At 27.6% G+C, this 27,602-nt stretch overlaps 2 protein-coding genes across 4 annotated transcripts; both read right to left on the bottom strand.

The window, feature by feature from the left end:
- Positions 1-15,136, bottom strand: LOC107446218 (ADP-ribosylation factor 2). The gene is made up of 6 exons (XM_016060814.3): positions 14,749-15,136; positions 14,115-14,195; positions 12,806-12,915; positions 10,576-10,647; positions 7,472-7,597; positions 1-2,498 (listed from the first exon to the last, which is right to left on the bottom strand). The coding sequence occupies exons 1-6, from the start codon at positions 14,813-14,815 to the stop codon at positions 2,409-2,411; spliced, it is 546 nt and encodes a 181-aa protein (XP_015916300.1). The 5' UTR covers positions 14,816-15,136; the 3' UTR covers positions 1-2,408.
- A 4,625-nt stretch (positions 15,137-19,761) lies between these two features.
- On the bottom strand, positions 19,762-27,393 carry LOC107446215 (U20-hexatoxin-Hi1a). Of its 3 annotated transcripts, none has more exons than XM_043044572.2 (5): positions 27,230-27,393; positions 23,926-23,965; positions 23,307-23,334; positions 22,041-22,271; positions 19,762-20,076 (listed from the first exon to the last, which is right to left on the bottom strand). In XM_043044572.2, exons 2-5 carry the CDS (start codon positions 23,950-23,952, stop codon positions 19,928-19,930), a joined length of 435 nt encoding a protein of 144 aa, XP_042900506.1. In that variant the 5' UTR covers positions 23,953-23,965; positions 27,230-27,393; the 3' UTR covers positions 19,762-19,927. The 3 variants fall into 3 exon arrangements, with proteins under 3 accessions (XP_042900506.1, XP_042900507.1, XP_042900508.1); XM_043044573.2 differs by lacking the exon at positions 27,230-27,393 and adding an exon at positions 25,481-25,592; XM_043044574.2 differs by lacking the exon at positions 27,230-27,393 and adding an exon at positions 24,994-25,110.
- Positions 27,394-27,602: the final 209 nt, after the last annotated feature.

Genomic DNA, 27,602 nt, shown 5'->3' with positions numbered 1-27,602 from the left:
TATTTTCAAAATTTATTTTTATTTTACAATATGAACAGATATCAAAACATTTTATGAAACTGAAGTCACATATGAAAAGAAAGATAGTATCTAATGTAAAAACTACAGCATATTGTTTATTAACTGCTTTAATAACATGTATTTTGCAGTCAAAAAATAAAAGAATAAAAAATAGTGTTCCCTCAAAACAAGAAATTGGAGGTTTTGCTATACTAATATTTAATGCTCAATGAACTAGTAAATTATAAAAGCACATAATTAGCATAAAACATTGAATTCAGAACATATAGTTTATAAACAATAAAAAAATCTTTTAGATGCCAGTTGATATTTTTGTATTAAAATATTGTTTAAAAATTAATAAATGAATCATTCATTCAAGCAATCACCAGAGGTACTTATTTTTTTCTTCATAAAATTCTGATTAAAAGCATGTAAAAATAAAATTAAATATTTTAATAAATTTAATATAATTTTTGACTTATATAAATGAAAAAACTTTTTACAGTTCAAAAATTTAAAAGGAAATTTACCAGTTATTTTATGTTATTTTCAAACAAATATAAAAATAATGATTGCATAGCATGATAAAAGTTCAATTAGAAAAAGTTCATGTTTTATTGTAAGTCTGATCAAAGAGAAAAATGCTTAAAAAATATGCTAGAAATTATCTACGAATGAGTAAGAAAATCAAAGTATACAAATCAATAAATACTTCTGTAAAAGGATCTAAATATAAACATGAAATAGCTTAATTTTTTACTCGAACCACACGAAAATGTGGATTTGAAAAGTTTGGTGAATGGTCCCATAGTTGAATAATTGTGCTTTTTAGGAGGTAATATCTGCTAACATGAAGCGAAAAATATCCAGTATAATTTATGAAAAATATTAAATTCATGCTAACATTCAAATAATATCAAGGATATTTTAGACTAAAGGAATTGTAGAAATTTTTGACACTAATAACTGTAAATTTTAATTAACCATAACATCTTCAATTTATGATTGGCAAATACATTTTAATAAAAATAAAAAAAAATATCTTATATTTTTGAATAATAACGAATTCATTTTAGAATAACAAATTTTTCAATTACAAAATAAAGAGTTCTGAATTTTAAAAAAACAAAAACTGAAAAATTTAGAACATATTAAAATAAAAAAGCTTTATATAAATTACTATTAATGAGGCTTACTTATTTGTTCAGTGGTAGCTCTTATTCAAACAAAATAAACGGAGCAAAAATTTTACTTTTATAGGAATTTTTTTCTTTTTTTGCTATCACTTTTCAAATTTTAGAGAATTTTCTAATATAAAATGAAGAGAAATCAGTAAAATTATTTATTAAACCAATAAACCAAAAAAAAGTAGTCAAAATCCACTACAGAAATTTGTGCTCACACAAACAGTGAACAAAAACATGGCAATCATGACAGGCTGAAGTGGATTAATTTAATGCAATCAATGTAAGGGGAGTGTCATTTTAAACAGGAACATTTCAAACTGGAATCAACATTCGTTTCAGAGTAAGCAAATCATCAAAAGAGACACATAAAAAATGTCAGGGAAAATGTAGGGTGTGCTAGCAGTACACAAAAAGTTACCTGCTTTAGGACTGAAAAAGGAAGATATTTTTCAATATAGTGCAAACAATGTCAAAAATGACAACGAAGCATGGCAATGATGTTTCAAAAAAAAAAATTGTGTAGCAGCTAATAGCCATCACTTAATTAGTTTCCAATGACAGTAAAAGCAATTAGCTTCTTTTATTTTATGAGATCGTCCTCCCAACTTTTCAAATATACCGTCTAAGTTCAATTATATCAGATACAAGCAATGAAAATATGAAATAAAACTTTTTGGTATAAAATGCATCCACGATATCTAATAAAAATATTTTTCAAAAACACCACAATGCCAACTGGAATAAATAGAATATTATCACACTAATTGTATTTTAATGAGAGAAAAAAAAATAGATAGTCCTACAGAAAATAAAAATGCAAATTCACAATCAAAACATAGAAAAAGCCTCCTCCAAAAACAAAACTTATTAACATATATTATAAAGTTTCATTCATAAATCATCACAATAGTGCAGTATACTTAAGACATAGTTTAAATATATAGATGAATTCTTAATTTCAAACTGGCCTAAGCAATAATCCTACCACCACAAATATTTAATACAATTAAAAATAAAGCTAAAGAGGTCACAATTTGTAATGGTGCCAGAAAGAGCAAAGATGCAGAAAGAAAAATAAAGCAGACTTTTAGTAGGTAATGATTTAATCTATGGATATGCAAAAATAAATTCTGAAATTAAGACTATTATAAGAGGCACCAATCAAAAGTGCTATAACAATATACAATTCAATGGAGAGACTTGTTTAAACATGCTTGTTTAAGAATTTTTTGCAAGTTCACTAGATAACCAATCCAATCCTTCATAAAGGCCATCGCCTTGTGTAGCACAAGTTGCTTGAATGTACCACTAAGAAAAAAAATGAACACTCATTAAAAATACATTAAATTTAATTCATACATATATTTTTTGAATAAAATATTTTTCCCAAAAAATAATTAACATACTTAATAAAATAATAAATAAAAAACTTAATAAAAATATATTTAAATAATTTATAAATGAGACTTTTGGAAATACATCTATATGCCACATTTTTACCACGGGAGGCATTTCTACAAACTTTTCCATAGAATTGCTTCATAATTGATACATAATTTCCAGAAACCCAAGCATGATACATGAAAACATTATTGCCTGCATGAAAGTTGTGTTTTTTTCTGTAAATGCTTATAATTAACACTCTCCAGAATTATATGAAAATGTATCTAGCCATTATATTGATCTTATCTATTCGAATATGGAAGGATAAGTACTGTGCTTATATTTTGTGGTAATTGTTTAAACTTAAAATGGCATTAGGTATATGTTACTGTAAAATAATAAAATTAAACTAAACACTAATGAAATTAAACTTAAGGAAAACAATTAAAAGTCTTGCATAAAGAAAAAATTAAGAGTCAGATCTGCACCTCGGGTGAAATATGCCCTTTCAGAGTTTTAGTTCATTTACTTTTAAACTAACAAAAATTTCCAGCTAATCTGCATTTGTGGCGTAATAGTGAAGCCAACGTCTTCTACCAGAAAGGTTTGAAATTCAAATCCCAGCTGGAACTAAAAAAAATGATAATTATTTTATACATTTTATTAACTTTATAAATTATTATTTTTAAATTCAAATATTTTTAAACAAAAAAAAAACAAAAAAAATAAAAACAAATAAATTTTAAAGCAAAAAATTAATGGAGATTTAGTTTCTTTTTTTACTTAATATACATAGATTATTTTAGGAAAAAAAAATCAACATTTTTAACCCTCTGACTGCTCCATTTCTGGACCGAAGCCGCTTTAAAAATTTGCTTTACACTACGCGCTTTCCGTCCTTACGAAATCGCTTTACACTACGCGCTTTCAAATACGGCAATTTAGAGGACAACTAACGACATATGTTGGTCAAAACGTAAATTAAACGTCTAATACCGCTGAAACGGGGAATAAACGGGATGCGCTCATCAATAAAGGAAGAAAAACACATGCCCGCGGAAATCGAGGGGGTGAGCAGATTTTGCTACAATTCAGTTGCCCGTGGAAATCGCGGGATAATCAGTCAGAGGGTTAATCAACTGAATTTATTTACTTATAATAAATAATTTAAGTTTTTAGTTATGAAAATATAACAAAAACATTATACTTATTGAAAAAAAGATAGAAGGGAGGAATAAATTTTAAAAAAATTATAAAATAAAAAAAAAGAAAAATTGCTTAACTATAAAATTATTTTCTTTAGAAATTAATACATTTTACAAGTAAAAAAAAAAAAGAAGAAGAAGATTGAGATAAAAGGTGTTCTATTAGGGCACTAAATAGCTTTTAAAAAATGATATACTTTCGTTTACATTTTCATAATTAAATTTAGTAAAACCTTAAATTATTAAACAGGGTGCGTAGCCAAATCTTTGAATCAAAAATAAGCACTTTTTAAAAACTTTTCAAGCACTATTATCACTAAGTTACAAAAGTTAAATTAAAAATAATGTAACTCTAGTGAAAAATATCAGAAAGTCTTTTTTTGAAATGATAATAATATTTGTTTTCTTGGAAAGGTGTGTCGTTTATGAAAGAGCAAAATCATTGATCTGTCTGGGTTTTTNAGTGAATTCAACTTGACCCTGAACTCAGAACAAAAGTACCCTTACCCCCTACGTCAAAAAAAGTGTTAGAAGTGAATTAAATAAACAAGAACAAAATTAAAATAAATTAAAAAGAAAAGATTTCATAAGGATCTGACATTCTCAATCCGAATTGGAGCACTCTGGTTTCGGTTTCAAGTATGCGCGCATGCGCAAGTCATAACGTGGGTACGACATGAAGTCAGCGTGAATTATTACGTAGCAAACTCCCCATTTTTCGTGAAATGCATGCGATCCACCAGATATCACTGAAGGGAAGAAAAAATTATTCGAAAAAATAAGCACTTTTTAAAAACGCCAACTGAAAAAAAAGCACCTTTAAAAGCTTTTAAAAACAAAATCCCCAAAAAAGCACCTTTAAGTATTTTTTACAAACGCTACGCACCCTGTTAAAAAATGCAAATAAAATTCATTTATCACATTAAAAAATAAGAAACTACAAAATTTTTAAATAATCTATACATTTTAATTATCAATTAATTTACAAAATTAAACATTTTTTTCTTTATTTAAATTTTTTCAAAAANTGAAATGCATGCGATCCACCAGATATCACTGAAGGGAAGAAAAAATTATTCGAAAAAAAAAAGCACTTTTTAAAAAGGCCAACTGAAAAAAAGCACCTTTAAAAGCTTTTAAAAATGAAATCCCCAAAAAAGCACCTTTCAAACGCTACGCACCCTGTTAAAAAATGCAAATAAAATTCATTTATCACATTAAAAAATAAGAAACTACAAAATTTTTAAATAATCTATACATTTTAATTATCAATTAATTTACAAAATTAAACATTTTTTTCTTTATTTAAATTTTTTCAAAATTTTTTATATAAATTAAAAAATAACAATCTATAAATTAAATAAACATGTTAAATAATTATCAACTTTTTTAGAAGAGAAAATTAGAGATAAAATTCAAATGTCCCAGCTAAGAATTAAACCCCCATACCTCTCTGGTAAAAGGCAGACAACCTAAATGTAACACAACAAATACACATTGACTGGAGAGTTTTGTTAGTTTAGAATAAAAAAAACTTAAATTTTAATGGGGCATATTTTACCACAAGGGCAGATCTGTTTGCTAACTTTTAGACAATCCAAGGTTTTCAATTATTCAATTTAATTTAAACTTAATTTCCTTTTATTAGGAATTTTACAGATGCACACTTCCCTTACTAGTTATTACTAGTAATTTAGAACTTCAGTGAATGATTTATTTACTTAATTATATTTGATACTTAATTATATTTGATAATATTTAATAATATTTGATATTATATTTGATTTGCTTAAAATTAAATGTATAGTTCTTTGTTTCAGAATTTTTACACCATAACAAAAACACATTAAAAATTCTTTTAATATTTTCAGAAAAGAAAAGTAACACTGCTTTCAAAATTGGACTTTTCCATTGGGTATTTGCGCTTAAAAAGAAGATTACTGATACAGACACGGATATGCAAAATGGTGTATTAAAGTTTCGCCAAGTCTCTGCACGTCAGTAAGAAGGTTAATTGACTTTAAGTTAACTAGATACAGTGCCGTATTGCACATTGAATTTATTGAAATATAATTCATTCTAGTCTAAGTCTTTTACTCAGCATATATTTATTATTGTTCATGTATTTAATTGTAACAGTGATATATTTTTGTTTTGTATACCTGACCACCTAAATGCATAATTTATGTTCTCCATGCTTGTCTTTGTGTTAAGTAAGAAATATATAGTGAAAGAATTTAAATCTTTGTGAAAGAATTTTCATGCAAAAATATTTTTTTCTAATAACGGCAGGCACTGAACTTTCGTTCTTCACCTTAGAAGATGACGGAAGTGTTGTTCATTTATCGTTACCCAGAGGGCACCTGTGAACCAAAGTCACGAAGGCGACCAACATTACCCACGTCATACTGCCACAAATACCCGTTCATAGGGTGGGCCACATTCATACATCAGAAGACAACACAGAGAGAGAGAAACATCCATGCCCAGAGCGGAATTCGAACCCGCAGCCATTGGATTCGCAGTCAGGCACGCTAACCACTCGGCCACCTGGGCAAAAAATATAGAATGTGTAACTTAAGAGAATTGATACTTGATGGGCCTGGCTTACTCAAAATAGAATAGAGATAAAATTTGCTAATGTAAACAAATGCTCTGTTTCTACAGCCAATTAGTATCGAGATACCCACACTACCTTACTTTCAGGTATCCCATTAGAAACTTGATATATGAATACATATATAGGCATAGAGTTGAACCAAGACGGACAATTTATGATAGATATTTGAAATCAACAACAGTCCACTTAATATACAAAAACCCTTTAGGACACATCCACAATAAATAGTTGAGTGTTCCAGCGGTTAATCACAGGAAAGAGTAACTAACAGAGAAAAAAAAATCTGAAACTGCTCCATTAGCTCACATTCAAATAAGCTACAAATCAAAGAATTCACTTTATGATAATGACTATGTATAAATACATTAATATGTATGATTGTAAATAAGGCTTAGTAAAGCACGAATTCCTAAGATAGAAATTTATTTTTTACACCACACTCTGAATTCTCATTTTATAATTATTCAATAATTTAGTACAAGAGGTAACTTTTACCACAATTTTTAATAAAATGATTAATTATTAATTTAACGATTAAAATAATTTTCCACCATTTTTAATAAACTATGTGAAAGTTACTGATTTAAAGAATCATTCACTGATCATCCTCCCTTGAAAAAAAATTTCTTCCATTTATATAAATAATAATTGTTCAAGGAGAAATTAACTATTATGCCACTAGAGCTTAAAAAAATTATAATAGAATAAATAATAATAATAAAAATTATGAAGGCTTGTAGGCTTGCTATGTAAGCTATTTCAAGAATAAAACAAATTTTGTATAATTATATCACTCAAAAACTTTTAACATTTAATAAAGTTTATGGTATAAATAAAAAGTTTTACAATCGCAAAACAAAATATCTGAAATTATAACCATAAAATATGCAAGTAGTTATTAAGCCTCTTAAAAACAGCTTTCTGAAAAACAAATCAAAAATTAAATAGTTATTCTCTGATACAGTAAAATTAATTTTAAACAATATAACAGAAATAGATTCTGTATAAATATTTTTAACTAAAACAAAAAAGCAAGAGTCTTTGTTAAGTAAAAAAATAATTAAGAAGCTTACTCTTCGATTTCTAAGTGAATTAAGACCTAGTTTTTCAGTGAGTTCACCAGCAGACATTGCATTGGGTAAATCTTGTTTATTTGCGAAGATAAGTAACACAGCTTCAGAAAGTTCATCCTCTTTCAGCTATAGGTGGAAAATATGTGTACTTTAAATAATAATAATAAAACATTTCAAAATATAAAAAAATTAAATAAAAACATATGAACCTTATAGATCCAGGTATAATAATTTTTTGAAAATTTTAAAACAGAAAAAATATTTTTTTTAATTTGTTATTGTTAAAATAAAGAATTGAAATGAATTTTTTCTGTAAGTATTTCGATAGAATAAGTCACTTTGTAAGAAAAACTAAAATCATCTATACACACCGGAAAAAATCTTAAAATTAGGGGCAAGATTTGAAAAAGCTTCGCTTACTTTACTTCATTTCAAATATTTTGATTTTTATCAAGTATTCAGTGAAAGTTACAAATAAATATGCTGGGTTACCTCTGAAAACTTACTGGGTTATTTAGAACATCAAATGCAAGATTCTGTTACAAATTATACCTGAATATGCTGAGCATTAAATTTAATAATCAAACTAATTTGCACAAAAAAATTCATAAAATACAATGAGCAATTGTTATAGCTTTAAACTTTTGAATCTCTGATTTTTTCTCTTTTCTTTGTGCAATATAAAAATGTTTATTAAAGACTTTAAAAATATTAAAATTAGCCTATAGCTGCATAATTGTCTAAACAAAATCTCCTCAAAACAAAAGCACATAAATATGACTATAAAAATTTTAAATGTTTGGTTAAATCAGATAAAACCTATTTTGCTTTGATTAGTGGTTTGAACTTGAAAAAAATGCTGATACTTTTTATTTTATCACTTATTTTTGAAAAGAAGATTTAGCAAGTTCTTGTCTAACGTAGAACAATGGTGAAAATAAAAAGAGTGACTAATGATTTAACACTTCTTTCACAAAAAATCTTTCAACAAAAAATCCTTAATTTTATTAAGAACAAAGCAGAAACTGCTTCAGTGAAATATATAAACAAGTGAAAGGTAAAAAATTAATAAATAAATATAAAAATTAGAAACAGCAAAATTCAGATAAACATATTTTCAAGCATTATAAATTTAAAAAAACTTTTTATAACATTAACTATCTTGGGAATTAAAAAAATCTATTTCTGTCTTAATCAAAAAATTAAAACATATAAATAAAGTAAAACAATATTAACACAAATAATTATAACACATTTATAATTTAGAAATAACCAATGATGTGAAAATGTTTCTAAAACATACAAGCATGAAAAAAAATATTAATGAAAATATTTAAAAATAAAGTAAAGCTTTAGACAGCTAAAAATTTCATCATCTAACTTAAGTGGTATGTTTTAAATCATTAAACATAAATAGGTAATTTTTAGAATTATATATTTTTATATTGGTTATAAAACCAGCAAAAAATTCTATATTTACTACCTATATTTTCTACAAACTATAATCTTTTTGCTAATTTCTTAACTATTTAGGGTTGAGTAGTCTATTTATGACAACTGCCAGATTAACCCAACTTTTCCCTGTTTTGTGGTCCCCCTGGTTCCAGTTTAAAAAGTCAAAAATATGCTTTTACATAACTAAAACTTGCAGGTTCTTTTTCAAATTTTCATAATGTGAAATGATTTTCACACTAAACTTTTCTTGGCATAAAACGAATTTATTTAAACACCTACTATGCCACATCACAAACATAAAATTAAGTATATAGAAATATTTACAAATCACATCGTCAAAAAGCGCTTCGCTCCTTCCTCCCACATACTAATCCTTTTTACACTACACTCAAAGAAGAGAGATTCTTTTTTTTTAATTAATTCTTAAGTTTTGTTCATATCTCGCAGCGCCATCTAGTGGTGGCAAACCTTACAACATATTATATATATAAGCTGCAAACGTCAACATAAAGTTTCTTTTTGACTTTTTAATAGCTCAGAGTTAATTTTCAACTAGCACATACGTTCAATTTGGCACTTAATGTAGAATAACTTTTTAGTTTCATAACTTATTTGAACCAGAAAATGTTCCATGAGCTAGGCATTTGGTGCAATTCATATTTGAGAGTTTTTCCAATTTCTATTTGAATAAGTAATTAGCAAGAACATTAGGATTTCTTATTGACATTCAGATAGAGTAATTATGATTACCACAAAACATTTAATTTTTGTTTTATTCAAATGCAAACTATAACAATCATAATTGTCCTACATAAATTCTTAGATAAAAATTATAACAAAAAGAAATTTTCATAGCTCTCCAACAGGGGGGTAAAAACTGTCCCAAATTTCCACTTTTTGTTGATTTTCTACATTCGTAGAGAGAGAAAAAATCATCCTAAAACATTAAAATCCTGCACTTAAGCTTTTTAAAAAGCCAAAAAAAAGGCTAAAATTAAATAAAAGTTGTTAGTCATACATACTCCAATTAAATCTAGCATTAGTCACATAAAATTACTGATAAAATTAATTAAGAGTTAAAGACAAAAGTGATTAATCTTTTTTAATCATTTTTTATTAATTTAATTTATTTTAAAAGTATAGATATCCACATTTGCCTATAATTTAGCTACTGAATTTAGTTATTTACTTGTAATTTATTTATCTTTTCTTAACTTATATTTCCACAAAATCTAGCTGTGAAAAAAAAAAGTTCTAAATAATTGACAAAATAATTTTGGGCAAAAGATAGTTTTCGACCAAAGAATTATGAAGAGGAAGCGAGTCCAAAACTTTACCAAGCCTAGCAAATATAAATAAATTCAAATGCATTATAATGATTAATACTTAAAAATAGGAATATGTATCACGCATCAATAAAAATTCATAAATACTTTACCCATCTGCAGCTTATGTAACCTTAATTACATTAGATAAGCACAAATGGAGCAATTCAAAAATGTCCATATACAAATCATAAATTTTAAATAAAACAAAATTTAAAATACACAGATAAATAAACTAATCTGATATTCAAAAAGCCTTTATAACTTTATAAAAAGAAATAAGATATAAATCACACAATTTAAAGATACAAATGGAAAAAATACCATTTTAGACAGTTCATCCTGTGCTTCAGCTATTCTGTCTCTATCATTACTATCCACAACAAATATTAGGCCCTAAAAATAAATTATAAAATATACATTAAAAATAAATTAATAGGACAAATAAATAAATTAATCAAAAATAATTTTAACATTAAAATTTTGCATAGTCAAATTCATTCACAGAAACTTACTAAAAATCTTACAATCTTAAAAAAATAGATATACTCCAAAAATAAATTATGTTTGTCAAAGATTAGAACAATATGATGTGGCAGACTGTATAGTTAGCTGAAAGCTATTTTTTAATAATTGCATGTAAGTTAATGAAAATTAAAATTTTGTTAAACTACTATTAACTTTACTGTAAAATAAGTTTATTTCATACAAATTCAAAATTCATTTTTAAATATGGGTATTGATAATAACTAACATGTTAACCATTTGTTGATCAATCACAAAGAGGTTACACAGGAAAGAAAGGAAAAAGGCAAGGTAAGGCAAGGTATCGACAAAAAAATTCAGGTTCAATTGCTGTTGAAGAGAAAATAATTTGTTCTCAGATATTTTCATTATTCAAATGATCTTTTTACAGCAATAGTTGAAAATAACAAGTTAAAGAAATACAAAAAAAAGCAAAATTTATGATTTAATTAAGACTTAAATAAAATAAAAAATTGATAACGTGTAAAACCTAAACAAATAATAAAAACCTAAGCTCTAAAATAAGAAAACATAACATATTTTACTTTTACTTTAAATTTATCAGTTACATTTAAACAAACTTACACAACAAAAATTACTCAAACATGCTATTTTGGGGTATCATATTAAAAAAATTAAATTTTTATAGTATATCTTTAATTAAACACAGGGATGAGATTGGCCAAAAGGCAAAAAAGCGTTATTTCCACGTGAGTAAATTTTACGCGTGTACAATCGTTTAATAATAAATTCCTGACAATTTAAGATAACAAACAACAAAAATTGCTATTTTAGTTTGAAAAAATTTCATGGTAGTCAGCAACTGTTTAGATAATTATTTTTCATATGATAAGAATTTCGCATTTTATATCATAAATAACAGCAGCATTATTTCTTAAATTTTGGTGCTGAGTTAAAAAAACTTTTTCCGCAAAAAATTGAATAATTTTTTAAGTGATTGCTTTTGTTTGCTATATCTTTTTTTGCTTAATTTGCTGCAAATGCTTCATGTTTTACAAAACCAGTAAAAAATCTTTTAACAAGGTCAAATTTCTCATAATGCAGCTTGTGAATGAGGGGAAACAGATTGGTGATTAATTTAGTTGTTAGCCCATCTTCAAACATCTTTTCACAAATCCTATTTTTTCTTTCTTTACCTGCCTTTGTCACATTCTTCTTTGCAAGCACAGAATGTAAGTTTTGAATATGCCTATATATGCTAATAATTGTTGATTGAAAAACAGTCACATTTATAGTAACTAATTTAAAAAAAACCTACTTCTTACAAGAATCGCGATAATTGATTTTAAACTCGTGTGAATACGAATCATTACATAGGTTTTTAAAAACGTGTAAATACAAATAGTGATATTGGATTTTTAAATCTCGTAAATAAGAACCATATTGTAGTATATTCAAATCGAGTGAATAAGAATCGAAATGTTAGCAAATTCTGGGCTTGAGACTTTTAAAAAGCTTGAAGTACGAAAATACGAACTATCTGGCGGGCGGATAAAAATGAGGAAAATCGTATCTTCTGTGTGTAAAAGCGGCGAAAACAGCTAAAATGTAAAAATGTGGAAGAATTGACAGATATGTAGGTTGAATTTTCTGTTCATCTTTGAAAATCGGAAATAAATATAATTCTTCTATTTCAGCGGCTAAATTTTTCGAAAAAGCAAAATCTTTATTTAAAATAATTTTTTTTAAAAAAGAGAAACTTTTAGATAATCGGAGTTTTTGATAAAAAGGGGGATATTCGAGACACAAAAGTAAAAAAAGCGGAAATCCGCTAAAAAGCGGAAAAATCTCATCCCTGTTAAACAAAGTAAGAATTTTTTTCCTGCTCGTAACTTTACATTTTTAATGATAAAAGATTGATGTATTTAGTGGAATAATTTGAATACTACATTGAAGTAAATAGCTAGAACTTCATTTCATCTAAGAAAATACTGATTGAACAAATCATAAGCAATAATTGAATGCATTAATATAAAGACAACAGTTTAAATTCCAGATCAATACTTACCTCCGTATTCTGAAAATAATGTCTCCATAATGGTCTTATTTTATCTTGTCCACCAACATCCCAAACAGTGAAACAAATATTCTTATATTCAACAGTCTCCACATTAAACCCTAAATAAAATAAATACACATTAAAGTAGTTATAGAATATATAATAATAACACTAATAAACAACGATTCCACTTATAGGCAATAGAGCAGAAGTTCCCAAATGGTGTTCTGCGGAACCCTAGGGTTCTGTCGGAGAGTTAAAGGGGTTCTAAGACTATTTTCAAATAGTTTTTAAACCCTTTTGAAATCTGTAATTATATTATAATAACCAATAATGCATCATTTACTTACATCGATCATGTTTACAAAATTATTTAAAATAAAACGCCAACAATAAGGAAATTGCCTTTTGTTAAAATATCTATAGATATAATCATGAAAAGAACACATATTTATAAAAAAATGGAATAGTATATAACATTCCGCTCTTCAAATCAAAGTAAAACTGAATTCACTAATAAAGAAATATATTTCCAAAATAACCATTTTCCATATTATAGCACTTATTTTTATTTTTCATTTTATAACAGTACAAAAAAAAAAAATTTTGCTAGATTTAGCTCTAAGAAAAAAAATCCAACTGTTGAAAATAAAACACAATTTAAGATTATTAATGATAAAACGATTTCACATTTTCCTTCCTCTTTTTAAATATTAAAAATCTAAAAGTTTAAATAGAGTTTTGACAGCTAATATATATTCAGATTTTTCTTCATTTACTTCAGTTCTTAAGTCAGGGTTCCACTGGAAAGTGGTTGCAGATCAATTCCACAACCAAAAAAAAATTGGGAACCGCTGCTATAGAGTTTCAAATACAGCACAAATCTAAAAAGGGACAAAAAATAACTTTTTCAATGCATAATTGTAACTAAACTTGAAATATGTGTAGTAAAAATTCTTTTCCTTCTTTAGTAGTAAAATGTGAAAATTTAAATAATTAAATCATTGTTTTTCCTTGAAGTTATTTGAGCTGTACTAACGTCTTAATAGTTTAAATATCTCTTGTTTTGAAATTCTTTGCTTTTTCTATCAATAGATAGAATAATTATGAATGTGCATATTAACAGATGAATAAAGAGGTAACAAATTCATATTTTTAATAGCAAGGGACCTAGAAATTCAGGGTGCTAAGCACCAATAAATTTCTAAGTCTTGAGGATTCACTAAATGAAATTATATAGTTTTTAGGATAAAGATAATAAAGATTTACATGCTTACCTATTGTAGGAATTGTTGTAAATAAAGATTTACATTCTTACCTATTGTAGGAATTGTTGTAACTATCTCTCCCAATTTCAACTTATACAAGATTGTTGTTTTGCCAGCTGCATCAAGACCAACTAAAAATAAAAAAAAATTTATATATATAATATATAAAAAAAAATTTGAAACAAAAGAAAATTATAAACTAAGTTTGAATAAAAATATTTAAAAAAAATTTCAGTTAAAACAATTTTTAATAATTACCTAAAAGTTCTCCAAATTTAGCATAGTAAATATATTATTATATTGTTATTAACTGGAGTGTCAAAATCAGTCTTGGTATACTTTTTGTTATAAAATATTACTTGCGTCATTAAATTGGTAATTCAACAGAAAACTGGTTTGGAAAATCTGTTAGACATATTTATATGCTCTACCAATTATATTTAACCTGTTTATATTCTTTTCAATTCTAAGTAAAACGAAGTTTCCTAAGTACTCCTTATTTTTCCTGAGGAAGTTTGATGCAAATTAAAAGTCAAAGGTTACTTTTTTTAAATTTCAGCATATGTTAAAACATTTATAGCTTTTATTCCTTCATCTCTTTAATAACTCTCACAATTTTTTTTCCATGAACCGCCGCCCAAGAAATAAACATATCTTATATTAGCACCAAACATAGTTACTTACCCATCAAAATTCTGACTTGCTTTTTTCCAAAAAGGCGAGTAAAAATACTAGAAATTGTAAGTCCCATTTTATTATTATGTTAAATAAACCCTTAAAGTAAACAATATATCCTTTTCAAAAACTACAGAACATCACTGCCACGTCCTTTTAAAGTATATTTGTTTATCTGACGTCTCTGACAGTCTAGATCTGAAATAACTATAATAGTTTCAAAAGTTTATAAGCTAGAGGAAAAGTGAAAAATTACAAATATTTATTAAGAGTGAGAAAATGCGTTGTCAAAAAAACACAATTCGGCATTCATACAATCATTAAAAATTACGTATATTTTAGAAAGAAAAACTTCAGCCTACAGCATATCGATATCATCGAATCGAAATTCTAAAAAAACATATCATTGCCACTCAAAATTTCTAAATCTTAATGATACGCCAACAGCCACATTCAGCTATACGTCATGCTTCGGAATCATTTTCACTGAATGCAAAAGATTGCGTATGCGAATTCGGAAATGCGGGCGAGAGCGTGATTAGCAATTTTGTCGATTGATTTCATTGATTCAGTTTGGAAGCTTTCGGGGAAATTAAAGCTCAGTGGTCAGAGAATCAGGCTCCAGTCAGGAGAGGCCGAGGTTCAGGCTTCGACTCCTCTAAAACTTAACGTGCACATCTGATATACGCACTCGTAAAATCTGTGGAATCATAAGTCCTATGGTCGATCGCTGTGCAGTATCATGAGTTCAGAGATCTAGAGAAATTTCTTCCCCCTTCAGATATGTATCTAAATTAATGAAGAACCATTTCGAATGAGATTCCCTCTGCAGAAAATCAAAATTGTGATGGTAAGTCTTCGAATCTTCCTAACGGGTGTGTCCCTGGTACCTATCTACATATTAGGAGCTTTTGGAGCTCACACTCTAGATTTTTTCAATTTTTGAGACGTATAACAGTTAATTATTACAATTAGTTTATCATTTTTCTTTATTTAATAATAATTTTTTTATAATTTTTAATTTTTATCAGAAAATTAACTACAATAAAAATTTTAAATCTTATAGAATAATTAACTATAATTCACAATTTTTACAAATTTAGGTAACGTTCATAGTAAATGTGGTTTGATAGCCCAACTTAAAATGTATCAATCGAATGCTCAATTATTAAATGCATATTTTATATGAATTTTAATTTTGTCGAAGAAGTGACAAAATAAATATTATCGGAGCAGCGTTCGAAAACATTTAGCATTAAAATAAAAATTCTGTTTTTTAAACATTTATATTCTACACAAAATCGTTCACTTATAGCAAATAGAGAAGGAAGTAATTTCGCCACTCTCGAGAGCTGGGTTCTTCAAAAGTTCCGAGTGGTGGGATTGCCCAATTATTATCTGGTTCTCAATCACATCTCCACATTCGTTTACATAATTTTTTTGCGTAAAGGGTGATACTAGGCAGTTTGATAACTTTTGATTATTTTGCTTTTCTAAATTTCTTTAAAAAAAAAAAAGCTTTATCTAAAATAACAGCCGTCGAACATTTCAGTTTATATAGTAAAATTTTTTTTAAAAATTAGACAATAGAAATAAATTGATCAGTTAGTGGTCTGTCATATTGAAGATCATGATCACCCATGGAATAATTAAATGATTTTTTAAATATTTTTCTGAGTAAACTATGAGTAGATCACCGAAGTCAAGCCTCTCTGCCTGCGATCAGTAAGTGGCTAGGGAGCCTCTTTGAGCAGCCTGGGAAGGAATCGAAGGTAAGGTAAAGGACATCGATCCTCGTTAAACTGTTTTACTGTTAAGTGATCAACTTCGTGAGCAGCTCGTTGAGCTACCAAAGAAGAGCCTTCTCTCTGAAAAGGACATAAATTATGATGGCACGTCTTCGAATCATTCTCAGCGATGTTTCCATTACCATAACTAATAGTCTATTGCGCAGCTCCAGTACGATGTGAATAAAGTACTACAACTACTTTAAACTTTATACATTTTTTGACTCAAAATTTTTCTGTAACTAAATTTATTCGAAAAAATTGGTGTCAAACATTCTAATGAAACTTTTGTTAAGAAAATTTTGTCAAAAAAACTTCTTCGTTACTTGAAAGACATAATTCATGCTTTGGAGATGTAGATACCTGCCGGTGACGTCATCGTGGGTAAATCGTAGCATTTTCGTTTTCCCAAATTTAGAAGTCAATCAGGTTTGGCACTCACGCGGGGCGTTGATTACAGGTATCCAATTAAATACAGACCAAATAAGATTTAGTAAAATAGAAACCAAGCCTATAATTGCGGTATCTGTAACGTGCCAAGCACCAAGCACAACTACGAGATTAGGCCCAACCATGTGATTTAAATCACATGGCTGGCCCAGCCATGTAAACACGTATTCTTTTTCTCGAGTTGCAAGTGCCCAATCGGATAATTTTTAAATACTTTTCCTCGCTTAGAAAATCTATTAAATTAAGGGCATAATGTAATTTAAAATCATTATTATAGATTAACAAAAAATCAGACAATAATTGCCAAAATTCCAGTCAGTAATGTTTTAATGACAAATTTTATGCAATGTACAGTTGTTTTTTATTATTTTACGTTGCAAAATTTTACGTCAATCACATTTTCAAAAAATCCGAAAACTCCTGTTAACAGAACTTATATGGAAATTGTGACATTTATCGTATAGACAGTTAAGTAATTATTTTTTTTTTTTAACTATTTTGTATCGATAAATATTTTTGCACCAAGTTTTATAGGAAAAAATGGTCATTAAACATTCTAATGACAATTTTTAACTAATTGTTGACATGCATGATCACTCAATTTTTAAATTACTCTTGAAAAATCTGAAAGTTTCAAATATCTTCTCATTTTGAACTGGCGAATCATCGTATAGAAGTTCAATAAGTCACAAGATATTTTTGTAGTGCGGGGAATTAAAATTATCGACTATGTCAACCTTCATCTATCAAAAGGTACCTCCTGATAGAATCAAGTTAACACGTCTTANGAATTGGTTTCGGACCAGCAATTTAAATGAGTGCAGAGAGATGGAGCAACGAGATGCTGGTCATTAAACATTCTAATGACAATTTTTAACTAATTGTTGACATGCATGATCACTCAATTTTTAAATAACTCTTGAAAAATTTGAAAGTTTCAAATATCTTCTCATTTTGAAGAGGCGAATCATCGTATAGAAGTTCAATAAGTCACTAGATATTTTTGTAGTGTGGGGAATTAAAATTATCGACTATATCAACCTTCATCTATCAAAAGGTACCTCCTGATAGAATTAAGTTAACATGTCTTATATAGTAGTGATTTGGTATTTAATATTTATAGTGGTAGTTACGCCACATTACTCCCCTTCCAGAATTCGATGAACGATTACCATTAGTTAATTCATGCTGTATTTTTTTTTTTATTTTTTTTTTAAATTTTATTTATATTATTTTCTGCTCATCATTTTTTAATAGCATTTCGCTCATTATTATTTTTTTTCTTTTTTTGTAGCATTTTGCTAACATTTTTTTCTTTTTTTTTTTTTGTTTATTACCGGGAGACTTTATTTGCTTCACCGGATTTTTTTCCTTCTTTTCTTTGAGCAGCTTATTTTATTTTTTTAAGCAAATCAACTGTTTAATGCAGACCATCCGTCATGTTAGCAAGCTCATATCACGTCCGGGTCACCAATGTGGGGAATTAAAATTATCGACTATGTCAACCTTCATCTATCAAAAGGTACCACCTGATAGAATCAAGTTAGCGTGTCTTATATAGTAGTGATTTGGTATTTAATATTCATAGTGGTAGTTACGCCACATTAGCAGGGTTTATTTGAGAACGTGAAACTCAATCATTCGAATGACTTTATTGTTAATATTATAATTGGCTATTTGCAACAAGAAATAATTATCCCAAACAATGTGATTTAAATTAGATTTAATTGGATACCTGTAAGTTACGTCACGCAGGTGTGTCGTACCTGATAGGCTTCTGTTTTTAGACAAATGCCACGATTAAAGCATTTGTAGATAAACAGAAATCATCGCCAATACTATGGCCACGATTTACCTACGATGACGTCACTAGCAGGTATCCAATCGAATCAGAATTAAAAATCAGCAAATTCTTACCTAGCATGCTCTACTAGAAACCTTTACTTTGGAGAGATAATTATTACTATTAATGCTGCTGACATTTAAAAATTACTTTCATTGTTATAGCTTAGAGATTTTCAAAATTAAAGGGTAGGAGTCAAACATTCTGATGAAATTATTTTTTAGCTAATTAAGATGGAATATAAAATCAGAAAACTCTCATTCAAATAGATCAATTGAAATCTTTTTAATTTTGAAAACATATTGTAAGTAATTAGTTATTTTTTATAATTATTTTGCACCGCATATTTTTTACCAATGATTTTTATTTGAAAACTTTTCTCGTAGCTTTTTTATCCAAGTCGCATTTGTATCCAAGAGGCCACGTCACAGAACATTAAGAAATAATGTGAAGTTTTTACTTAAATTAACTGCTATTCAAATTTGAAAATGATATTTAACTCAGATTTAATGTAAGAAGAAATGTTTTTAATTATACACTTTTTAAACTTTAAAAATTTTCCGAATGAAATAGTTAGAATTTTAAGGCTTAAACTGAAATCACCCTCATAGATGTATTTCTTTTACGGAATGTTTTTTTTAATGTTTTCCACAAGTAGTTTAGCCGTACTTAATAGAAATTAAAATAGAAATTAAAAGAAACAATTTTTAAATTCAAACGAGAAACAAACACGCTTTCAAACATTTAAGTACTATCACTACTTGACAATGATTTGTAGGATTTCGATAACTTTTTTGGGATTTCTTAACACGTACTTTGATTTGAAAAGAATTCTATGGATTAATTCAAAAAATATTTGCGACGATTTCAAAATTAAGTATCGCTGGTGGTGTTCAGAAAATACTCACCATTAATTTACAATAGGAAAATAAACACAAAGGCTAATTTTATTAAATTACTTTAATGAGAAGACACATTTTGTCTGAGATATAACAAACCAAGGAATTTTAAATTTAAAAGTTCAACACTGCGTACTGATTATGTTTTAATAAATATAGAATAACACAACAATGGCCAAGGCAAACAGTTTTTTTTCTTTCTTTTTTTATCAGCAGTTTGCTTTTCCTCTTTTAGGCTCTGTTTTCTTTTCACCTGTAAGGGGATCAACACACCAACAATGTCCTGTTGAACCATGACACTGTTCTTTCTTAAATTTTCCATCTTCTTCACATTGAGCTTTGAAAGCACCGAGTAATCCTTGAAGAAATAATAAATGTAAAATTATAATTAGAATTTAAGACTGTAATTTTTAAAAAAAGTGCAAACGATTTTTTTTTCCCCGAAAGAATTTCTTTTCTTCACAAAAATGGTTGTTCACTTCAAACAACTGGCATGCAGTAAAATAAAGCTGAAGTTTCTGAGACATCGCCAACAATGTCGTCGCTTACTTTATCTTTACAATATTCAATTTGCAACTGACTGCGCAAAAAGTTATGCTTTAAAAAAAATTTCTATTTGATTCTTAATTTTTTTAAATTTTAAAAGAAAGAAATTATAAATAAATCTCAAAATAATTAAAATCAAGTAAATAACTGTTAAAGATACATTTCTAACGAAAATTACGTTTGCAATTTTGACGCGCAATAATAGGTCAGTTAATAAGATAGTAAATAAAAAGATAGTTTATTATAGGATAATACTAAGAGCGATAGCTAAGTATTACTTCTTGTATATGTTTCAGCAGCAAATAAAATTTTTATGATGCAGTTTTTATCTGCAAAAGAGATATTCAAACAATATTACGCGTAAAATATTCTAATCAAGAGTACTCTAAATTATCCGAGCGAATGCAAGTTAAACTTAGATGTCTTCACCGAACTGTGAAAAAAAAAGACAAATTCGTGTTCCATAGTCATCAAAAAACTCACAAAACATATGCGAATTGCTAGTAGATAATAGCAATCAACGAAAGAAAGAGAATTTTATTTGTTCATCTGTTTACAAAAACTGGTATAAGCAACAAAATTAATCTAACTTTTTTAATATTTATTACAAGGTGCCTTTGTTCATTAAAATAGGAAGGTAATTGAGGTTCATCCTATAATATCATTAACTATAAGGAAAACCAGTAGCAGAAATCCAAAAGAACGGCAGACGGCGATGCAGATAGTTACAGAATCTGCAGATTATTTAGCAACCTTAGAAATGGCGGAAAATCACTGAGACACCTTTTTAAGATCTCTCTAAACTAGGTTCTAATTTAATTTAAATAGTGGAGTTCAGAGAAGACTGCTAAGAACAAAGGATAAAGATTCTTGTCTGTTATTTGAATATGGGTTAACTGCATAAGGATTTATTCCATTTTTCCAATATTATTGTCATTGCATAAAACTCAACTCTAATTTAACATGTTTTTACACATAATTTTTTTAGAACCCTGCATTTACAAATTTGACGACATGTTAGATTGAGCTGAAATTTTACAACGATTATCTATGTCTGACTACGTTGATGTCTCTGACATATCTGGATAGTGCTGCAGATTCAGTACTTAATTCTTCTACCGGGACAGATTCTTTATTTGGTTCATCTCGTATTCTTCATAATTTCTTAACTAACAGCTAAAAGTCTAAATTTTCCTTTTGTTACTCTTCCAAATAAAGGAAAATTATAACGAAGTTATTTATAGTTCACTTCACCAATTCAATAGTTGCTTAGAATATTTAAAAAAAGGTTGCAATGCAGAGTGTTCTATAATCATCACCCTTTATATATATTTTTACAATCTTGGTTAAAAGTAAATGTTAGAAAATATATATGCATTTTAGAAGTCAAAAAGTTAAGTTAATGCGTAAAAAAAAAGCATAAATGCAAAGAAACATAAATGCAACATAACATAAATGCAAATTCGAAAACTGTTTCGAATCATGAGTGAAGAAAGTTAAATAAAAAATATTAATACCAGTTTAGTTACAATTGCTTTTTAATTCCTCACTGTTTTCCCCGATAATCAAAAATATTTTGACTTCTTCAATTATGCTTTCCTCAATAATGGCTTGTTATATTTCAATATTGTTTTTGCTTTAATCTCATTTAGATATTAATTTGCATACTTTTGTTTAATTTCATTTCCATTAATGACTCTAAAAATACATATTAAAGGTGGTCATTCGAGAACACCCAATATAATTTTCAATTCAATTGCTGGGACTCAAACATACCTGGTTTGGCTTCCTTTTGCTTTACTAAACAGTCGCATGCCTTTATTTTACCAGATGGTTGAGTGAGTGGATTTCCTGTTTTATCCCAACAAGAGCAAAACTTGCTGTTTTGAAAACACTGTAGAGGCTTGTAATCACCTTTGCTGTCGCATTCTGGGATCAACCGCATAGGTAAAGGTGCATTGCTTTTCTGTTCTCTCTCACGGTGCTCTTCACAATCAGTTTTCTTAGCTACATTTTGGATAAATTAATGAAAAACTATTAAAATGGAGCATAGATTAAAAAAAAGAACTAGTTGTTGTTGTTGTTATCGGCCATTAAGGCAGGGGGGATTGTTCTTGTTTTGCGGCGGAGCCATCTATGTCCAAGAATTCGACTCCTACCACACCCATACGTCGCACCCGTTTAAAGGGCGGACCCGTTCATTCATCCACAGATCGTAATTTTGCCCCAATCCAGTGAACGATTAATCTCCAAATCAGTACCCCCAGAGGTTTGATTTCTTATAGGAACATGGAGGACTTTGCAACCCGACAGAATTAACGTGAGTCCAGCACCCTGGTAACCAGACTATCCCGACCAAAAGAACTAGTAATTTCTACGAATTATAGAAAGTACTTTTGCAGTTATTGCTAATGACTTATATAATAATTTCAGGTGTTTCAAATTTAGCCAAAGACTGCCTTTTTTTCTAAAATTTATGTGTAAAAAATCAATAGAAAACATAAGTAAATTGATTTTTTTTATCTACCGACTTCTAAATCGAGCAGTTCTCTCGAATTGGTTGGTTTTGGGCCGTTTTGGAATATAATTGAGGATTGTGGAAGTCTTACTTGGCAGAACTACTTGTTAAGGTTTGCTAAGGAACGTACTCAGGAGGAATCCTACTATATTTTTTGTACTATATTTTTTGGCATAGAGTGTTCAAAAACATTACTTAATTTCCGTTTGTAATTTGTTATCGGTCCCTCTAACCTCTTAGCTCTCAGCTAAAACTTTAAATTTCATTGATAATTATGAAGAATCGTATAACCTTAACACTTTTAAATGTTTAAGATGATTCTCTTAGTATTTGAGAAAAATTAAGCAATATGTTAGTATAGAAGTGTTTCCATTATTTTGTTCAACAACTGTACATTGAAAATGTAAGCAATGTGTTACTCTTAATTCTGTATAAAAAAAAGGAAAGAAAGATTAATATATTTTAAATAATACTGAAAATATGTAACGAAAATTTCGTTGTATCATTGGAATTAAGTTACTCACGTTTTTCAGCCAGCATTAAGCCAAGCATCTGAAAATAAAAATAAAAAGTAATATAGAAAATGAATTATAACAAAGATTTTAAAAAAATAAATAAGAAATTTAGAAAGTGGAATAAGAAATTTACTTCAATTTTCTAATAAATGAACAAATTTTAGAAAAATTGATTTTGTGTTCAAGGAAAAAAAAATTGCTGTTAAATTTTTTCGCATTTAAAATGATTTAAAATTAAACTGGCTTTGAGAAAAACTTGTTTAAGTTTATAGCTGAATTGCTGCGAATTTGCAAAATCATATTTATTTTCTCATAAAGGTTAGTAAATGGTATTTTACTTTATTTTTTAAAGTTGAACGTAAAAATAATAAAATTTAAGATATCATACTCAAAGGATAATAAAGAACATCCATGTAATCCGAAAGGAGTAAAAATAAAAAATAAAAATTTCTATAATTATTTCGTATTAATATTTATGAATCTGAAAGTAGAAAATAGAAAATCAGAATAGCCGGTCAATGTGACCTATCTCCACTTTTTTTGTTGTTTTTTGTTTACTTTCTTTTGTTGCAGGAGACTATGTTTCATTTAAGCAACTAATAGATATTAAAAGCGAGAAAACACTTACCGAAAATAAAACAAGTAATTTATACATGATGAATTGGAGCCTGTAAATGATAAAAAATGACATTAAATGGCACAGTAAAAAATTTTTGGGGATTGCATGTAAATTAACAACAATAATTTACTTTATACTGCCTTAGAAACATCTGTCTTAACTTTTAGGTTTCATATTAAAAGTTTTAAAATACTATCAACATGTCACATTACAGTAGAAACACTTACAAAACTACTTGTACTCATTTCGTCTGCATCATGTATTTTTGTATTTTCTTTCTTTCTTGCTCAATCAGGGTCTTTTCTATCCCATCGAATAAAAAATTCTTCGAAAATTAATTTATCTGAGAAAGTTTAATTAATTAATTTTTAGATATTTATTCAAAATTATCCTTTCTATTATTAAAAACGTTCCGCAGTGGACTGATCGTATAGACTCTATTCTCAGTAGAACACCGAAGTCAAGCCTCACTGGCTGCGGTCAGTAAGCGGGTGGGTGACCACTTTGATCAGCCTGTATAGGGACCTAAGGTTTGCCGTATCGGTCCTCGTTAAACTGTTTTACCGTAAAAAGCCCTACTTCACGCCTAGTCGTCTGGCTACCAATGCAGAGGAGCCATCCCCTCTGCAGAGGATCAAAATGGCGATGGCATGTCATCGGATCATCCTCAGGGATATTTCCCAGACTGTCTCCAATAGCCTATTGTGCAGTTCTAATGAGAAGTAAATAAATTACCTCCTATTATTAAAAACATAGATAAATGTTTAGACTTTAAAGCTTCCATTCATTAAATGTACGGAAAATTCTATAATTAAATTTAGAAATAAATAATCTCTGAAACAAAATTTTAAATTCTTTAGCTACACTGCTTACAAATGTAACGCACAGTTTCAAGCAATTTTTCTCAAGTAATTTATTCGTATTCCAAGTAAAGTAAACAAAAAAGTATAAATTAGCAAATTAAAATGAATCAAACGAACACCCATACTATCGTAGACATCATATAACTCTTATTACATGAGTTGCGTATACAAATAAATATGTAAAGTTAGGAGAAATAAATAGATTTATGAATGCCTAAAGGAAATCAGGAAGTATATTAAAACAAATTATGAAAGAAAAATTAAAGTTAAAGTCTAAAAAGAATCAATAAAAATTGATTTAGAATTCTAAAGCAGCAAAAGAAATGATTTTGATTGCTTCAACTATCCCTTACATATGTTCACAAAGTGTATCTTTCAGCTGGTTAATGTCAAAAATAAAAATTATATGTTTGTATCATTTTGATACATCATGTAGTGTCAAATGGAATAAAATGAGTAAAAAAATCGATGTTGTGTCATTAAATTTGGATTATGTTTTAAATTAATGTTCTTAAATCTCGTTTTTTCAATTGATGCTTTCAATGTTTCATTTCATCTCGTATTGTAACATTTTTTAAAAGCTTGAGTTTCATAAAATTTGAGGTGATTGAAAATTGGATAAAGAGTTTAATAAAATATAATGGAGATAATGAGTGAAAATGAGAAAGTGATGAGTGATTTAATGTAAATATTTTACTTACTACTTCCGATAAGTAAAAGAATCTTTAAAAATAGTTTTAAAATTCTAAAACAGCAAAAGAATTTTTTTTTTATTACGCCATCTTTCCTTTAGATAAATTGATAAAGTGCATCTTTCAGCTGGTTAATGTCATAAATAAAAATTATATGTTTATTTCATTTTAATACATCGTGTAGCTTAAAATGGGATAAAATGAGTCGAAAAATCGATGTTGTGTCATTAAATTTAGATTATGATCTAAATTTAATGTTCTTAAATCTCGTTTTTTCAATTGATGTTTTTAATGTTTCATTTCATATCAGATTTTATCATTTTCTAAAAACTTAAGTTTCATAAAATTTGAATAATTAATACTTAGAACCAAATTTCAAATTTTCAAATATTTGCACGTAGCATTAATACTTAGCCTACAAAACTTACTCAGTCAAAACTTAACTTTAAAAATGGAGTTATATTTAGCAACTTTGCAATTTGTACAATGAACCAAAACATTAAATTATGCATACAGGATTTCTTCAAATTTTTAAAGGTAGTGCGGCGAGCACTCACATATATGTTCTTAATGAATACAACAGAGAAACAAGGAAAATATTTAATAAAAATATTTAAAATATCGTATAAAATATTTTTCTTTGTACTTAACATTTTTAATATGCTCATAAAAGACTTTCAAAATTCAGTTCAAAGTGTTTAAAAAATTATTTTTCTTGCATAAAATTGAAATTAACATTTAAATTTTTAAAAATGAAAAAAAAAACGATAATAAATAATACTTGATTTAAATTCCTTAAATTCAATATGGTACGCGGATAAAAAAAAAAAAAACCAGCCTCTAAATTTCATTACTATTTAGTTTCATATTAACACACGTGTGCAATTTTCTTTTCTTCGAAAAACGTGTAGGATGCAAGTATATTAGTTAATTATGGCATTCAGAGATTGATTTACGGGAAAGCATTTTGGGCATGTGAGTAGAAATCTAATATTTAAGAGACCTCAAAATTATGTATATGTCACTATTTATTTTAGTAATATATACTACATTAGTAGTTAAATTTTAAACTAAATCAATAATTTCTCAAGTTGTGTTGTTCTGAAAATTTTTTATTTAAGTTGAAAAATCTTATTCTAAATAAAATTTAACAATTCAATGTCAACTGCAGTGGGTTTTACATAATTATTTTTAAGTGTTCCAGAAAATCTTATAAGTCTCACTAAATAATGCAAAAGGGGCGGTAAAACAGAGTTATCTCCAGGCGCTGCAAGCCTTAGCTACGTTTCTGTATAATACATAACAAATCTCATCGTCACATGTGAAAAATTTTAATAATTTAAAACAAAAAAATTTACATTTAAATACAAAATATAATTTATTAGATTTCTCCTGGTGGCAAAAAGGATATTCTCTTGACTCCTTGCATAGTGTTGATTACAATCATAAACTAAAACATAGCTACTCCATATTATAATCTACATCATTAGTCTATTATAATATAAAAATTATTATATTATATGGATAAAAACAGTATATATAATTACAAAAGCGAGTTTTCCTATTTACCACAACTGTTTATATTATTCATAGCTAATTCAACGAATAATTTAAAAACGTTTTAAAAAGTATCCGTTTAAGTAATTATATACTGCATATTTTATATTCAGGTAAAAAAAGGATGCATTTTAGTAAGTAATTCAAACTAAAATACAATTTTTGATTGCTCTTTCTCAACTTAAAAGAAAAGCGACTTACCTAAACTTATACGATAGAGTTGTTTAGGACATATGAAAAACACTTTAAAGGATTTTAGAGAGAGTTTTTACAACTTCAAACAAGGTAAACCTGTTTTATTAACTCATTAAATCACTTTCTCTTTTTCTGTCTATGAAGGGCAAATGGCAAAGCTGTATTACACACTGTCAATGAAATAGGCATTTATCAAATTTTTAGAAATAAACTTTTCAAGCGAGACCAATAGGTTAGGGCGAAGGACATTCATATATTTAAAGTATGCTTCTTCTTCAAATTGCAGGTTGATTGGCAATGTTTTGCATTATACATACATACACACATTGAAACATGCATTGAAAAATATATTCATTAGTGGGACCTGAAAGTAATGTCG

This window comes from Parasteatoda tepidariorum, chromosome 10, assembly GCF_043381705.1.
Source record: "Parasteatoda tepidariorum isolate YZ-2023 chromosome 10, CAS_Ptep_4.0, whole genome shotgun sequence".
Lineage (NCBI taxonomy): Eukaryota > Metazoa > Arthropoda > Arachnida > Araneae > Theridiidae > Parasteatoda > Parasteatoda tepidariorum.
Note: the sequence above shows the minus strand (reverse complement) of the source record. Positions and strands in the feature narration are given on the sequence as shown.

Bases quoted from the DNA above. Each gene is read 5' to 3' on its own strand.
- LOC107446218 (XM_016060814.3), bottom strand. From the start codon at position 14,815: ATGGGACTTACAATTTCTAGTATTTTTACTCGCCTTTTTGGAAAAAAG. The intron at 7,598-10,575 runs GTATTTTTTCCA...TTCCACCTATAG, and splicing joins AGGATGAACTGTCTAAAATG to CTGAAAGAGGATGAACTTTC. The intron at 2,499-7,471 runs GTAAGCTTCTTA...TTTTTTTCTTAG, and splicing joins ATTCACTTAGAAATCGAAGA to TGGTACATTCAAGCAACTTG.
- LOC107446215 (XM_043044572.2), bottom strand. From the start codon at position 23,952: ATGTATAAATTACTTGTTTTATTTTCG. The intron at 23,335-23,925 runs GTAAGTGTTTTC...TTTTATTTTCAG, and splicing joins AATTACTTGTTTTATTTTCG to ATGCTTGGCTTAATGCTGGC. The intron at 20,077-22,040 runs GTATGTTTGAGT...TATTTCTTCAAG, and splicing joins GCAAAAGGAAGCCAAACCAG to GATTACTCGGTGCTTTCAAA.